General features: G+C 39.4%; 1 protein-coding gene across 1 annotated transcript in view; it reads right to left on the bottom strand.

Moving 5' to 3' along the window:
• The window catches only part of RP1 (RP1 axonemal microtubule associated), a 307,648-nt gene that overhangs the window by 243,854 nt on the left and 46,801 nt on the right, over positions 1 to 16,993 (bottom strand). Inside the window, exons 2-3 of the mRNA XM_067553867.1 lie at positions 6,926 to 7,644; positions 3,674 to 3,845 (exon numbers count right to left, since the gene is read on the bottom strand). Of these exons, the coding sequence (XP_067409968.1) occupies positions 3,674 to 3,845; positions 6,926 to 7,570 (817 nt within the window). The 5' untranslated portion in view covers positions 7,571 to 7,644. The remainder of the gene's footprint in view (positions 1 to 3,673; positions 3,846 to 6,925; positions 7,645 to 16,993) is intronic.

Here is a 16,993-nt window from a genome sequence, read left to right on the forward strand (position 1 = left end):
TGAATGATTTTCTGCTAAGCCCATATAATTGTCAGGAATGCAAAAAGAATCTGAGTTGTTATCAATGCCATAACCTTTATCGGAAGAAACTGAGTAAATTTGAGATCTTGAGGCCATTTGTGCACTCACTTTCAACAAATTTATTGAAAGCATCCAAATTCACATTATTAGATGGAAAGTGTAGAAGACAATCATCATACATAAGCATCCAGTTGGAGATACATCAGGCAGGCAGGCAAAGAAAGGAGACAGAAAAAAGAAAAGAAACACAATATGATTAGTATAAAAGAACCCAATGAAAGGTTTGGGGGAGGGGAGGTTTGATGAGCATTGGGACTGAACAATTTTATTTCAGTGCAAAGAAAAACTAACAGAACAAAACTTATATAAAGAGTAATGACTGAACTTTACGGTTACTGCAATTTCCTTTATTTTATTTTGCAATGTGGCCATTCTAATACCTATGTTACAGTCTTACTTTAATGCCTGAAGTCCACAAAGTGCTGAATGCTCCCAGTTCCATCGACTTGGTAGTTGAAGGTGCTTAGCACCCCCCAGGAGGCACACAGGACCTCACAGGATAGCGCCCTAACAACAATTTAACAGTCATCAATGGATCCAAGGGGGACATGGATCAGGGTTCATGTTGCACTCCCTGTCAGTACCCAGCCTGTGCTGGGGAAGCTAATGATCCAACCAGCAGACTGAATTCAGTGCTGAATACTGGTCACATGCCACCCGAGGCATGTTGTGCATAGCAGTACATAACAACCTGAATTTTAATGGCTGCTACAACATGTCAATCAAAGTGAGAATACATTTCTCTGGACTTGATTCTACACCCTTCACTTACGTGACTAATCCTTAGTTACCTGAGTAGTCCCACTGACCGCTCTCGTGTGTAAGGTCATAGAATTGGGACCTTAGATGTTTACATTTAAATTTTGAACCAGACATTTGTAACAAGATTTTATATCATGCATTTCAATTTACATCATGCAGTTACAATGTGAACTATATGCTATATTTTTCTAGGACCTCATCCAAAGCCCATTGAAGTGTATGAGAATATTCACATTGACTTCAATGGGCATAGGATTAGGCTTTTAATGTGTTTGTCTGCACACAGTTAAGTGTTTCTGAAATGTATTTGTATTGCTCTGTAGTAACTTGACACTGACAAAATCTCATCTATCTTTATTAGAGTGTCATAGAGTGAAAAGAAAAGGTGGGTGAGCAAGAGTACATATATTAATATATAAATGTGTGTGTGTATATATATAGTGGTTTGGAATTTATATTAAATTTACAGTCTAGCAAAGCACTTAAGCATGTGCTTAACATTAATTTGACTTCAACAGAACTCATATGCTTAAAGTTAAGATGTAGTTTGTTGGAATGGACCCAAAAGGATTTGTGTGAAGGCTTTCATCACTACCCATGTTACTGTTACATACACACACACACTATTTCAGATTTGTTGCTTCTTTCAAGTTTCCATTATAGAGGCTTTTCCAGGAATTGAATGAGAAAAGATGGTAAGTTCAGCCTGGCTCCTATTCCAGAAACCAGACCTTTCACTTCTGTAAATAAAAATCTCATCTTCACTCATCTTTTTGGAAATGGAATGGAAACAACAAGAGTCCCCCAAAAACTCTGAACTTGGCACTCACATAACCTGATGATATCTCCGACCCAGGGCAGTTTTGAATTTTTAAAGTAAAATAGATAAAGAGTTATTCCTCTTGATTTAACTGCATTTTCCCAATATTAGCTGATGAAACTTTCCAGGTCTTGAGCTATTTTCATATTCTAAGGCTGCCAACTTGGCCCTGACTCTAGGAAAAATTTGGATGTAAGAGAAAAACTTATTGACAACTTTTATTTTTGTAGACATTTCATTTTCCTCACCATGTTCGTATTCTTTCTCTTTGCTGATCAGTTATACCATACACATAGCCCTGATGACCAGGGAGACAAGACATGTGGAACGTGAGACATCAGGGTGGGCTGCAGGGTGGAAGCTGGGAAAAACTAAAGTGTGCAGGCTTGGCGGGGACATGAGATGTTGAGCAGGGACGCTGGGTGGAGGAGGATCTAGAGGTGAATGGGAGCTTAGTCTCTCTTTGCAGAGACAATGGCACTTGATGCTACGTTGGCTCCTCAACATAGCAAGGCATGTGGAAGCACCATGGAAAATTAGCAAAGAAAATTAGCTCCTCCAGCACTTCAGATAGCTGTACAGTGCTGGTGTCTTGGTGAATCAGGGAGCAGAGGCCACAGTGTCAGAAAGGCCTAGACAAGTTAATGCCTTGGCACAGAAGTACTGTGTCCTCATATCCTAATCCTAGGCTGTCCAGATAGACCTGATCTCCCCCACCCAACGTTCCATTCCTCCAAATCCCCACACCCCTGATCACCCCTTGGCTTCCCCAACATCCTAACGCTCTTTCTTCGGTTCATCAGGAACACCATATAGCAACTCTATCAGAAGCCAACGGGAAATCACCCATTCACATTACCCAAACACTACTGAAAAAACATGTATCTCAGCCATAAGAGTGTGAGGCAGTGAGGGTCCGTGCTGTGGCTTGAGAGTCAGGAGATTCAACTTCAAGCCCCTATTCCATCCCCGCCTTTAAAGGTCCTGAAATACAGAGAGTGGGTGCTCCGCATCCCCTTTTAAGGTGTCTCAAGTTGGGCCCCCAAAAGCTAAGGTGCCCAAAAATCACTAATCACTTTTTAAAATGTAAACTTTAGTCTCTCTCTGACACAGTTTCCTGTGGATAATAGTACTTCTCTACCTCTTCTGGGGGTTGTATGGATAAATACATTAAAGATTGTGACACGCTCAAATACCATGGTAGCAGGACCATATAAGCACCTTAGATAGATAAATAATCAGCAACCTGACAGTGTGCCTCATTTACACAAACCAATACAATGTAGACTGCAACTTTATGAAAGTCATGCCAAACCTGTTTTAAATAAAAACACATGAAGACATGGCCAATAAACGGAGTTAAGGCTACATACTGACTGTTCAGGATGAGCGGAGATATACATGTGGTGACTGAGTGGTGGAAAGGAAGTAGTTGAGGTTGAAACAAGTGGAGGGTAGTGAATGACTTAACTGCTTATATCCTTGCATTTCCCAGTTTGTTGAGTTAGATATGGGCACATATGGAATTAAGGATAGGATAATGTATCCCTATTCATTTATTGAGCACTGCATTATAATACATTTACTTAACCGCAATACCATAAGAAAGTTCAATTAGAAGGGAACCATATATTTGTTCTCTGTATCAAACTGTGTGCTTTCTTTTATCCTTGCTGTAGTATGCACAAAGCATGATGTGGATAGATAAACAACAATCCATACATTTAAAATAAGTTTTTATAGCTTTCCATACAAGTCCAAATAACTCTCTTTGAAAGGAAAATGTAAGCCAGCTGAATTTTAACAGACACTTGAATTCCAAATAGAAAATTAATGCTTTGATCTTTCTCATGCCTATCGAGGAAATCTGAGCAAAAATAAATAGCTTGTTTCAACTGGCCTTCTTGAATACCCTGGATCCCAATCAGATTGCTATGCTTTCTTTTTGTACATTAAAATGTGGAAGAGGTAAATCACTTAAGAACATACAAAATAATTAAAGGGACTTACTATTTCTGCTCTCTGATTTGGCATTTGCTTTAGGGTATACACGATTGGAGAGTCCTGGCAATTTAGCAGGTAGTGAATACCTGTGATGATCATAATTTCCTGGTTTAAAAGGCTCTCTCCCAGCTGCCACAATAGCTCCAGAACACAATATCAGAGATTGAAGGTTAGGAACCTGGAATAAAAACAAATCAAGTTCTCTGCATCAGTAACAAATAGTAATAATACAACAGGTTTATTCTTTCCTTGTAGTGTGTTCTTCACTTTCTACCCCATACTTATAGAGTGTTGCAGCAGGCTATGAAAAAGGGCTGGATTTTATTCCAGAGTGGAATTTATTTCAATATTGGGTAATGCAATTCCTGTGTCTTTGTGAGTATGTGTGTAAATATATTAGAAGATGATACTGAGAAGCGAAGTTTGGATCCAGATAAAATTTTCCCTGAAGTTCAAGAGTTTAGAAATGGGGTGTAGATTCATCCCAATATAGAGAAAATCAATAGCCATGAAATTAGTGAGAGAGTGTGTGTGTATGAGTCAGTGAAGGGAAGAATTTTCAGCCACAGAATATATTACCAGACTCTAGTATATGTGGGCCGTGGCAGAGTACTGCCAAATATACAGAATTAATAGTGGACTTGACTTGCTGCTCCTCCCATTATAAGAAATTTGAGCCTCATGGATTGCGCTTTGCTAGGCTGTAGGTGACATGCCCCTTTCTCTCTTTCATGTCTACTTGTGGACACCGAACACAGAAATCACATCTTCACCATATGGAAGGTGAAACATGCAGATTCACCCTGCATGGGTGTTCAGCTGAGCTGAGTGTGATTCCCCTTTCAATTATATCAGTGTAAATCAGAAGAAACTCCATTGTAGTTAATGAAGTTACATTTTGGTATTGTTTTATATTGTTGTAAATGAGAGAAGAATCAGACCCATTGTTTCTGCAACACTCGGGCTTTGTGGACTAGGATTTGGTCCACAGTTTTATACCCATACCTCATGGGTCGCAAAGAAAGATGAAGAACAGAACACTGTTAAATGTTGCTTACAGCAATTTCAGACTTTGACTGTTAAAAATATATAGAAATAGGGATAAAATTCAAGGTTAATTAGTTTATGGCATTGTAAGCTTTCCAAAGCAATGTAGTGGTCATATAGGAAATCTGGCTTTGAGTATAGTCTTTTGCTTGTACATTAGCAATTACATTGTCATAGAATCACAGAAATGTAGCATTGGAAGGGACCTCAACAGGCAGAACCAAGTATACCTGCATCAATCCTGACATGTGTTTGTCTATGTCTTCTTAAAAACCTCCAATAATGGGGATTCCAGTCTCCCTTCGAAGTCTATTTAACTATTCTTATTGTTAGAATATTCTTTCCTAGTATCTAATCTAAATCTTCTTTGCTGTACATTAAGCCCATTACTTCTTCTCCTACTTTCAATAGACATGGAGAACAATCCTCTTTATAACAGCCCTTAACATATTTGAAGACTTATCAGGTCACTTGTCAGTCTTCTGGTCTCAAAACTAAATATACCCAGATTTTTTTAACCTTTCCTCACTATCAGGTTTCTAGACCTTTTATCATTTTTCTTGCTCTCCTCTGGAGTCTCTCTGATTTGTTCATATCTTTCTTAAAGTGTGGCATCCAAAACTGGACACAATGCTCCAATTGCGGTCTCACCAGTGTTGAGTAGAGAAGGACAATTACCTCCCATGTCTTACTCATGACGCCCCTGTTGATTCACCCCAGAATGATATTAGCCTTTTTTGCAACTGCATCATATTTTTTCCCCTATGTATCTGTCATCCCTTATATTCCCCAGATCGTTTTCAGCAGTACTATTGCCTTGTCAGTTATTCCCCATTCTGTATTTGTGAATTTGATTTTTTCTTCCTAAGTACTTTGCATTTGTCTTTATTTCATTTCATCTTGTTGATGTCAGACAAATTTATCAACATCAGTTTGAATTCTAATCCTGTCCTCCTAACAGATTGCAACCCCTCCCAGCCTGGTAAGATTTGCAAGCTTTATAAGCATACTCTCCACTCCATTATCCAAGTTATTAATGAAAATGTTGACTAGTTTTGGACACAGAACAGACAAATGTGGGACTCCACTAAAGTCGCCCTCCTAGTTTGACAGTGAACCATTGATAACTACTCATTGAGTTTGGTTTTTCAACCAGTTGTGTACCCCTTTATAGTAATTTCATCTAGACCACATTCCCGTAGTTTACGTATGTGGGACTGTGTCAAAAGCCTTACTAAAATCAACATATATCATATCTACAGCTTCCCCCAACCCACTAGGGCAAGAACCCTGTCAAAGAAGGAAATTAGGTTGGTCTGGCATGATTTGTTCTTGACAAAATCATGCTGACAACTACTTATAATTTATTCTTTTCTAGAAGTTTGCAAAATTAATTGTTTAATAATTTGTTCCAGTATCTTTCCAGGTATTGAAGTTAGGCTGACTGGTCTGTAGTTCCCTGGGTCCTCTTTGTTTCCCTTTTTAAAGGTAGGTACTATGTTTGCCTTTCTCCAGTCCTCTGGGACCTCATAGTTCTCCATGAGTTCTCAAAGATAATCACTAATGGTTCAGAGATTGCTTCAGCTAGCTCCTTAAGTACCCAAAAGTGAACTTTGTCAGGCCCTGCCAACCTGAATACATCATAGTGAAGATGGTCACAACTCCTGTGAGATGGGTAGGTACAGGAATTTGTTCTGCTGCATTGATAGACCATCATCACTTAAGAGAACAGAGGTAGAGTTCCAAAGGAGCTCTGCCTAATGCACATCTTAATTTTGGTGCAAGGCTATGGCAGGGTTACATGTGATTGGTTGTGTGGACATATTTGACGGCATGCTTGAGAAAGGACTGGAAAAGCATCTTGTCTGGGAAAAGCTCTCATTAGAATAGAGAGCGAAGGAAGTGGTTTGAGACAAGTCTGGTGGGCTTTCAGGAAAGCCTAGAATTAAAATTCCCTCACTTCAGTCACTACAGTCCCAAGAGGAGTGTGTGTCTTTCCTCAAAACTGACAACCTTTTTTGAAGGTTCTTAGGTGAAGAGAGGCAGGTCCGCAAAGAAAGCAGAAGATAGCTGATGGTCAGGGCACAGAGGACCTTACACTGGTCAGAGTGGTGGCCAGCTATGTAAGCAACCAAATTATTTGATTTCATTGGTAATATTATATAGGCAAACATCGTGATACACATATCTGACGCCATTGTTTATTCTCACCTTTCTGCCATCGGTAGTGTATAACTTCACAACTGGATACTGCATTACCTCACTTACGTAATCCAGAAAGACCTCAAAGTTTTGCATGGTCTTCTTACTCAGAACTATAGTGCACCTGATTCTTATGTCACCATTTTTGAAAACAAGCAGCTTTTTAGGAGTTCTTATTTTGACACCTCTGTCTTCCTGAACAATGCCATCTTCTTTCTCCCTGGCCAACTGCACAGCTCGGCGATAAGCGCTAACAGGCCTGCTGATCTGCCAGGGCAATGGCTTCTTACTGGCCCGCTCCAGGTTAATGGGTTTAATTTTCCTCTGATGGGAACAAATATAAGATTTTCCATCTTCAAGGTCCTCCAGATTGGTGATACTGTGTATCCCGAGTGGTGTACTAATATTCCTCACCCCAAATGGTATTGGGACTCTTTTGGACAAGTTATCCAGCAAGGCATCAAATGTTTTGAAAGATCGATTATTAATGACCATTTTGATCCCATTAAACTGAGGGTCTCCACTTTTATAGAAACAGATACGTTTGGCCACAACAGGTTCGGTGACATTGAAGTGTCGTGTAGACAAAGTCTGTTCACTCTCAGAGGAGTTTGGCTGAAGCATTGAATAATTGGTTGACGGTGTTTCACTCATTTTGACAGCACTCTGGAAGGAGGAGATGGATGTAAAAGTTCTCTCACAACTGCAGTTACAACATAATCCTCACTCTGAAAGATGCAAAAGGAAAATTTGTAAGAAAAATCAACAGCAGCAAATCTTGCCAAAAATCATTGACTTAAATGGGTCTAAGCTGTTATCTCTAAATTCCACAAAGACTCCAGTACTGTAGGATTAAGTTAGCATAGCTTTACTTTCAAATATTCTCAGAACTCTCCAATGTAATTTCACATCTCTTATCATTTTGGTACAACAGCGCTTTCTTTAGAAAAACGTACTTTGTCAGACTAGAATGGTAATTAGAGGTTTTCTTTTTTAAGGATGAATGTAATGATAACATTTCACACATTATATATTAGAGAAATCTTCATGGTGGGGGGGAGGAGGAGTCTATGCAGAGGCATGAGCCATAATTCAGTATAAGATAAACAAAACTGAAAGACAGGAGATTTGATTCTGATCTCAAATATTTCAGTTTCACACGAATGCAACTCCAGTGGTTTCAGTGATGCTACTCCTGATTTACTGCACTATCAGTGACACCAGGTTAATGTTTTAGAGTCATGTTTTGGTGGTTATAGCTAACAGTCCACTTTATAAATTGTGACAGGTCATTTGCTTTTCTACTGTAAGCTTTGCCTTTCAGGATACAGAACTGGACCATTTCAATATTTTCATTTGTGCTGAGTGAAATCTTGTTGGTCAAGTGTGAAACTATTTTTTTCCTAGGAGAAAAAGACTTAAATTAGTTTAATCCTTTATAAAGATAAAGCCGTTTCTGGGGCTTTTAACTAAAAATGACAGTTTTCAGTAGCTAAAACTTTAGAATGAGCTTTAAAATTCTGGTCGTCTAAGCAACATGCTATTTCTGAAGTAATGTAAGCATGGCTAAGATTTTTAAAACAGGAACCACTACCCCTGTGCATTTTCCACATGCATCTGCTCTATACACAGTAACTTACTTACAATCCTTTAATAACAGTATTTTATTTTAACAGTTGGCTTGCCCTGACCATAACATATGCTGAAAAAAAATTGTTTTATAAACTAATCAGCCTGCAGAAAAGATCTCTCAAAACCAATATCCTTTTCAAAGACACTTTTCGTAAAAAGGTGTATAGCAGATTTATGGAAAATGTGTGTGTGTTTTTAAAACAAAATAAAATAAAATAAAATAGCCTAAATGAAACTCTAACTGTGTCACTTGGATGCAGATGCCAGATTGAATAGAGGAAGATGCTACCTCCTTCAGCTCTGAAACGTTTTTCTTAATGAAACTGGGGAAAGTGCCTTGTTTTAAAGGAAATATTTTACTATCTATGGACATCAGCTCTGGGACTGCTAAGAAAATGTTCCCACCTTTAAAAATAGTTGAAGTTCAAGGTAAAGTCACATTTGACAAGATTGTTTTAAGGTTAGGGCCTTAGCTCTCGCGGTGAATTCGTGTTTTGTTTTGTTTTCTCTTTAAATATTAAATAGCCAAAATATTTTAGTTTGAAAAGTAGACAATGTGAAGGAAGAGAAATTACTTTTTATTATATTATCTGTGCTGCAAATGGCACACATGGCATGTTGTCAAACTAAAAATAACCTTAAAGATTGAGTCGAAACCGTGTGGACCAAGATTGATCTTGTACACTCAAATTTTCATGCTATCAACAGAAAAATGTTAACTGTTCCATTAAAATCATACAGGCCAGAATTTTCAAACATGGGTGCCTAAAATTAGACATCCAAATCCATATTAGGCACCTAGTTAAGTGGCCTGCTTTTCATAGGTGCTGAGCAGCTGCACTTCCCACTGAAATTAATGAAAGATTTAGGTGCTCAGCACCTCTGAAAATCAGGCCCATTCATTAGTTGCCTAAATATAGATTTCGGTGTCCAATGGTAGGCACCAAAGTTTGAAAATAATGGTATTGGAGTTCAAAGTAATTGCAGACTTCATAAAAATATGAATCGGGGAGTCTTATACAATTTTTAATTAAAATGTGCCCACTGATTCTACCGGCCCTGTGTTCCCATGGTTAGGCCAGCACAGGAGCAGGGGGGAAAAGCTAGCAAGGGTCCTAAATGAAGGGAGCAGTGTAGCCAACCTTAGATGCTTCTCTCATGCTTGCCAACGTCCCTTCACTTGGTTGCAGGGTGAGTCAGGACTGGGGATGTAACTGGGAATAGCCATTTTACACACCGGGCTTCCCAGCTCCACATCCTGGTCCCAAGTTACAATTAATGGATTTTACCTACTCAATCCTTCTGCACACCACTTCCATAGAGTATGATTACTTGGGTGAAGTGGATTTTGCCCTGACTACTTAACTATTAATACAGCTAAGAAATTAATTCAGGAGGCAGCTTTTCCTCATAAGGGTTTTCAAAGGCTACTCAAAACAGCTTTTAAAATATGCTGTTTTGAAGTTGTTTAAAGACTGTTTTGGAAATTTTTAATCAAGTAAATTATTCAGTTTGGAAACTGATCAACATTTTGAATAGAAATACCTTAAGTAACTATTTTACACATAGATAATTGTTAGACTGGGTCTGGACGCTAGAAATTTATAATCCAAAAACAACCAAACAAGAAGCACACAAGACAACGTGTAAAGAAAAATGTCCATGATTAATTATTATGAAATAATTACATGCACAGAAAATGCTGAAAATCAGGTCTTCTCTCATTAAATATAAAAGCAATATAGTTACCATATATTCCAAAATACTTTAGAGTTGAATCAGTTATTGCATTACTACATATACATGTTTTCAGTTTCCACCTGCGCTAGCAATTAAAACACATCAAATTCATTATTGGACAATAACAGAATGTTTTTTTTTATGCATTTTACACAATTTTAAAAAGTGGATAATCAATATATTGTATAGGTCCTTATTTCACATCAGAGGTCATAGTTTTGCCACTATAATATCTTCATTTTAGCTTAATTTAATTAAGGGTTTTTACAGTTTGAGAATTTTCCTTCGGAATTGTTAAGTAACTGTTGCTTTTATATAACCAAAAATTATCTGTTTATATCATATGCATCTCCATTTTGTAAAGAATGTTACTCTGCTAGAAAACAAAACAGAACTCAGATTCTTTGCTTTTCACAGTCAACACCTCTCTCAATTTAAAAATATACAATGCTATATTCTATACTTTAAAGAGACTAAATTTAAACAGTTTATCCAAAGCTAGAGAAAGTAACCATTTTTCATAATAGTTAATTTTTACACTGTAGCATTTTGTTACACTCACCCACAGTCCCGTCCTTTGTAAATAAAAGGATAATCATCCTGTTTTCAGAGATTTACATTATTGTAGGTGCAATTGACCATGATACATGAAATGAACATCTTCAGTCTTATTCTAAGGAATCCCAGCTACAAAAACATTACAATCAATTTGCTTAATCTGGGCTAACGTTAATCCGTGACTGGGTTTGCCTCAGGTAATCATTGTTCAAAGTAGAGAACCTAGCATTTCACTCAGCAAGCCCTCTCATTGTTTTTTGCATTCCCTTTAACCATTGTAATATTTATTTCTAAAATGAATTTTCTTATTCAAATCTGTTTCTCTTGCAATGCTGTTAGAGAATCAGAAGTTAAAGATGAAAAAAATTCTTAAGTATCCGAATCCATCTCCTAGCCAGTATTGTCCTCCAAAGTACGTTTTCTAGTGCTTTTAGCTTTAAATGTCTCCAGGAATGCAGATTCCACCACTTACCTGATCACACTCTTACTGATCTCAGTGTACGGAAATCTTTCCTGACATTCATTCTCTCCTCTTAATTGTGTACAGTCGTCAAATGATCAAACCGCCTTCTGTTTGTGCTAAAGAACAACTGGACTGACTATTTATTATTTGGATACTTATCATTTAGTCGTTGTACCATAAATAATTCTATCGTTTTCCTCCCCACAGCATTCTTCCTTCATAAACACTTTCCAGACTAGTACAGACTGACATCCATGAAGAGTTCTACTGTTCCAGAATGGACATTGAAACAAGCATTATAATTATATTTTGTTTCTGCAGCCACAGAAGGATTATGTAGCACTATGGCTTAACTATTCCATGGAATGCTTTTTTTTTTAAAGGAACTACTCTGTCCCCAGATGGTAGCTGTTCCATCTAATTACTACCAAAGGTATAATCTGATTTGAAGCTTCCTTACTTAATCGGGACTACAGCAAGCTTTCCATACTAGCACGGTAGGGTAGCTACAAGAAAGGCTGCTCAGAAGATAGTACTATTATATATCACATTGATTTTTTCAGAATGGCATTTCCTATGCTGTAAATTCAGTGTTTACACTAGTATTAAATACTGCTTCAGACTTGCTTATCCCACCTTATACTATATATGTGCACAAAAATGATATAGTTATATTGCACACTTTTTGCTATAAATACTGGTTTCTTAACTTAAACAATTTACTAAAATAATCATTTAAGTCTCAAATAGATGTCAACTAGTGTAATTATACTGCTTACCTTCCAGGCCACATTCTGTTATTTATACTTGGCTCTTTTCCTCAGTAGTTTATACTAGTTACTGGTTAATTAAATATATTTATCAATATATAGTCCACATGTGAGCATTTGTAAATAGTGAATAATCTGCTCAGGCTCTGAATTGAAAGATAGACTTGAAGTTTTGATAGAGTTGACTTCCTTTTAAGTATCTGACCTAAAATCTAGTCTTCCATTGAATAATCCACTTTTGATGATGATCACTTCAGCCACCGAGCTGCATCTGCGCATGACTAGAATTTGAGACTTAACAGCTTACACTCCTGTGCCTCTGGTGAAGATAAACAAGTGTCATTGATTGACACTGTGGATGTACCGTCACTCGGCAGGACTGTATAAGACTCACAAAACTTACAAGACAGCTGCAAGTTAAAGGATTCATTACTTTTCTCCCTTGTACGATAACTACTACATGTATTTTTTCCCTTTTTTTTAAAAGCAAAACAGATGCAGGTTCCAGCCCAATGTTTCTCTAGCCTCGTGGGAGGCTAAAGAAAGGCTCCCATCAATGAGACCTGTTCTTGATTAGAATCATAGAATCATAGAATCATAGAATATTAGAGTTGGAAGGGACCTCAGGAGGTCATCTAGTCCAACCCCCTGCTCAAAGCAGGACTAATCTCTGCTATATCATCCCAACCAGGGCTTTGTCAAGCCGCAGCTTAAAAACCTCTAAGGATGGAGATTCCACCACCTCCCTAGGTAACCCATTCCAGTGCTTCACCACCCTCCTAGTAAAAAACTTTTTCCTAATGTCCAACCTAGACCTCCCTCCCTGCAACTTGAGACCGTTGCTCCTTGTTCTGTCATCTGCCACCACCGAGAACAGCCTAGCCCCATCCTTCCTAGAACCCCCTTTCAGGTAGTTAAAGGCCGCTATCAAATCCCCCCTCACTCTTCTCTTTTGCAGACTAAACAAGCCCAGTTCCCTCAGCCTCTCCTCATAAGTCCTGTGCTCCAGCCCCCTAATCATTTTTGTTGCCCTCCGCTGGACTCTCTCCAACTTGTCCACATCCTTTTTGTATTGGGGGGCCCAAAACTGGACACAATATTCTAAATGCGGCCTCACCAATGCCGAATAGAGGGGAATAATCACTTCCCGTGACCTGCTGGCAATGCCCCTCCTAATGCAGCCCAATATGCCATTGGCCTTCTTGACAACCAGGGCACACTGCTGACTCATATCCAGCTTTTTATCCACTGTTACCCCCAGGTCCTTTTCTGCAGAGCTGCTGCCCACCTCGTCGGTCCCCAGTCTATAGCTGTGCATGGGATTCTTTCTTCCTAAGTGGAGGACTCTGCACTTTTCTTTGTTGAACCTCATTAGATTTCTTTTGGCCCAATCCTCCAGTTTGTTTAGGTCACTCTGTATCCTATCCCTACCTTGCAGGGTATCTACCACTCCCCCCAGCTTAGTGTCGTCCGCAAACTTGCTGAGGGTGCAATCTACCCCATCCTCCAGATCATTAATAAAGATGTTGAACAAAACCGGCCCCAGGACCGACCCCTGGGGAACTCCGCTTGTGACCGGTTGCCAGCTAGACATGGAGCCATTGATCACTACTCGTTGAGCCCTATGCTCTAGCCAGTTCACTATCCATTTTATAGTCCATTCATCCAACCCATACTTCTTTAACTTGCTGATAAGAATACTGTGAGAAACCGTATCAAAAGCTTTGCTAAAGTCAAGGTATATCACATCCACCGCCTTCCCCACATCCACAGAACCAGTCACCTCATCATAGAAAGCAATCAGGTTGGTCAGGCATGACTTTCCCTTGGTGAATCCGTGTTGACTGTTCCTGATCACCTTCCTCTCTTCCAAGTGCCTTAAAATGGATTCCTTAAGGACCTGCTCCATGATCTTTCCAGGGATTGAGGTGAGGCTGACCGGTCTGTAGTTCCCCGGATCCTCTTTCCTCCCTTTTTTGAAGATGGGCACTATATTAGCTTTTTTCCAGTCGTCAGGGACCTCCCCCTGTTGCCACGAGCTTTCAAAGATAATAGCCAATGGCTCTGAAATCACCTCAGCCAACTCCCTCAGCACCCTCGGGTGCATTGCATCCGGCCCCATGGACTTATGAATGTCCAATCCTTCTAAACTGTATAGAATCAGACTCAAGGCTAATAAGTTATGAAAAACCATCACTGTCCTACAGGAATCAATTCTCACACAAATCTTTCTCACTCTGCTCAGCTGAGCAGCTCCAATTACATCCCTGGGACTACTCATTCAGGTAAAGTGAGCAGAATTTGGTCCTTTATATTTGAAAAATGGATCCTGTTTTTGTTCAATATTTGTAAAAGAATGTAGAAATACAAAATTAGTCCCAGAAACGTTAGATAAGGTTGTAGTGATTGAAATGTTTAGCTAGAGGTGGTATTACCATTTGCTAGGTAGCTGTCATGCCTACTTCTACATTACATTGTCCTCATGCTTATCTCCAGATGCTTTCATGTTTGATAGGGAGAGTACCACATCCATATTGGTCCCAAACTTTTTCAAAGGAGCCATGGTCTGGCCAAAAGAGATCAGTTTTAGGCTGCTACAATTTTGCCTTTAGTGTTTAAAAATTCCTGCACTTTTGTAGGTTACAGTTTTTTGGGGTTCTTGGTAGATACAGGCATCACTATTATTTAGCATTGATAAAGCACCACAGACCCTAAATGTTTACAATCTAAGGTTAGATTAGGACAACAGGAAAAGATAAATAACAAACACAGGAAACTCTAAACACGTGGAAGGAGGAACTGGGACAGGGTGCCCAACTGCTGCCATGATGAGGGACAGATAGCTTAGATAAATAGACAGACAGACATGTGGTTGCTTGAGTGTACAAAGTATACTTATAGAGGGTTACACAGTGGTTTGGCTAATACGTAAAGCTATATTTTTTAAGACTCCATAAAAATAGCACCACTTATTAACGTTGCCCAACACTTCTCTTCACAAGACTCTGTATAATTGTCAAACTTTAAATCTAAGCCAAAAATGCCCATGCCTCAGGCTGAATTTTGCAGAAAATTTCAGCCAAAATGGCTCAGCCATTTCCCAGAACAAGGCTTAAGTAAAAATATATTGCTTTACCTGAATTCTGGTGACATTTCATTTGAGAGGCTCTAATGCAGCCGTTCTTTGGAGCAGGGACTTTAAATTTGGCTAGGGGGAGGCTTTAGTATCAACTCTTATGACAATATGCCCAAATTAGCCATTGGAAAAAATTGCAGTTCACAAATGATCAGTAGAGACTCACTTGTGAGTTTAGCAGCTACATTCCCTGATGATTTCATACCCACTGAGTATGTTCCAACCTGGGGCTGACCAGGCCTTTCCCTGCTATTGCCGTTCTGGGCAGTTCCTGAAATGAGAAAACAGGAGCTTGTCACTCCAGTGCTCTCAGCGAATCCCGGTGGGGCCCAGGCAGTGTGGAGAAGCAAGCTGTTAGAATGCAGAGGAGATAAAAAACAGATCTGCAAGGGGGGCAGGAGGAATGGATTAGGACAAGGAGCCTGGGGAAGTGGAAACTGGGATGGAAGGCTGGCAAGGGAGAAAAGGCAGAGTTGTGGGGCAGAGGCTGTGGCTGAGAGCCAGGAGGGAAACTCTGACTGGCTGTACAAGGAGCTTGGGACTGGGAGCCAGGGGAGAAACTTTAACCGGCTGGGCAAGGAGACTGGGACCAGGCGCTGAGGAGAGAAATGGGACTGGAATCCACTCAGTTGGATTGAGGAGAAGTCTGAGATCGGATGAAAGGGGAGACTGGGACAGACTGGGCAAGGATACTGGGATTGAGAAACAGTGGGAATGGGGGAAGGAGGGAGCAGGGAGAGGACACAGTTCTGATATACCTTGATTTTAGTAAGGATCTTGACACAGTCCCACATGACACTCTCATAAGCAAACTAGGGAAATGTGGTCTAGATGATATTACTATGAAGGTGGGTACAAAACTGTATTCAAAGAATAGCTATCAATGGTTTGCTGTGAAACTGGGGGGGTGCATCTAGTGGGGTCCCAAAAGGGTTAGAAACTATTCAATAGTTTCATTAATAACTTGGATAATGGAGTGGAAAGTATGCTTGTAATATTTGCAAATGACACCAAATTGGGAGGGGTTGCAAGCACTTTGAAGGACAGGATTAGAATTCAAAATGACCTTAACACATTGGAAAATTGGTTTGAAACCAACAAAATGAAATTCAATATAAAATACTAGTGCAAAGTACTATGCATAGGAAGGAAAAGCCAGAAGCACAACTACAAAAAGGCCAGGACTAGATGGCCTCTCAAGGTCCCTTCCAGTCTTATGATTCTATGAAAAAGAGAAATAATTGGCTGGGCAGTTGTATTGCTGAAAAGGATCTGGAGATTGTAGTGGATTACAAACTGAATATGAGTCAACAGCGTGACACAGTTGCAAAACAGGCTAATATAATTCTGGGGTGTATTAACAGGAGTGTCCTATGTAAGACCCGGGAGGTAATTGTCCTGCTCTACTTGGTACTGATGAGACCTCAGCTGGATAACTCATGTCCAGTTCTGGGCACCACACTTTAAGAAAGATGTGGACAAAATTGGAGAGAGTCCAGAGAAGAGCAACAAAAATGATAAAAGGTTTAGAAAACCTGACCTATAAGGAAAGGTTAAAAAACTGGGCATGTTTAATCTTGGGAAAAGAAGACAGACAGGAAAGGGGGAGCACAGATAACAGTCTTCAAATATATTAAGGGATGTTATAAGGAGGATGGTGATCAATTGTTCTCCAGGTCCACTGGAGATAGGAGAAGTAGTAATGGGCTTAGTCTGCAGCAAGGGAGATTTAGGTTAGGTATTAGGAAAAACCTTCTAATTATAAGGGTAGTTAAGCT

Source organism: Emydura macquarii, unplaced genomic scaffold (genome assembly GCF_026122565.2).
Source record: "Emydura macquarii macquarii isolate MOO-44397 ecotype Brisbane River unplaced genomic scaffold, CSIRO-AGI_Emac_v2 contig_1477, whole genome shotgun sequence".
NCBI classification, from domain to species: Eukaryota; Metazoa; Chordata; order Testudines; family Chelidae; genus Emydura; species Emydura macquarii.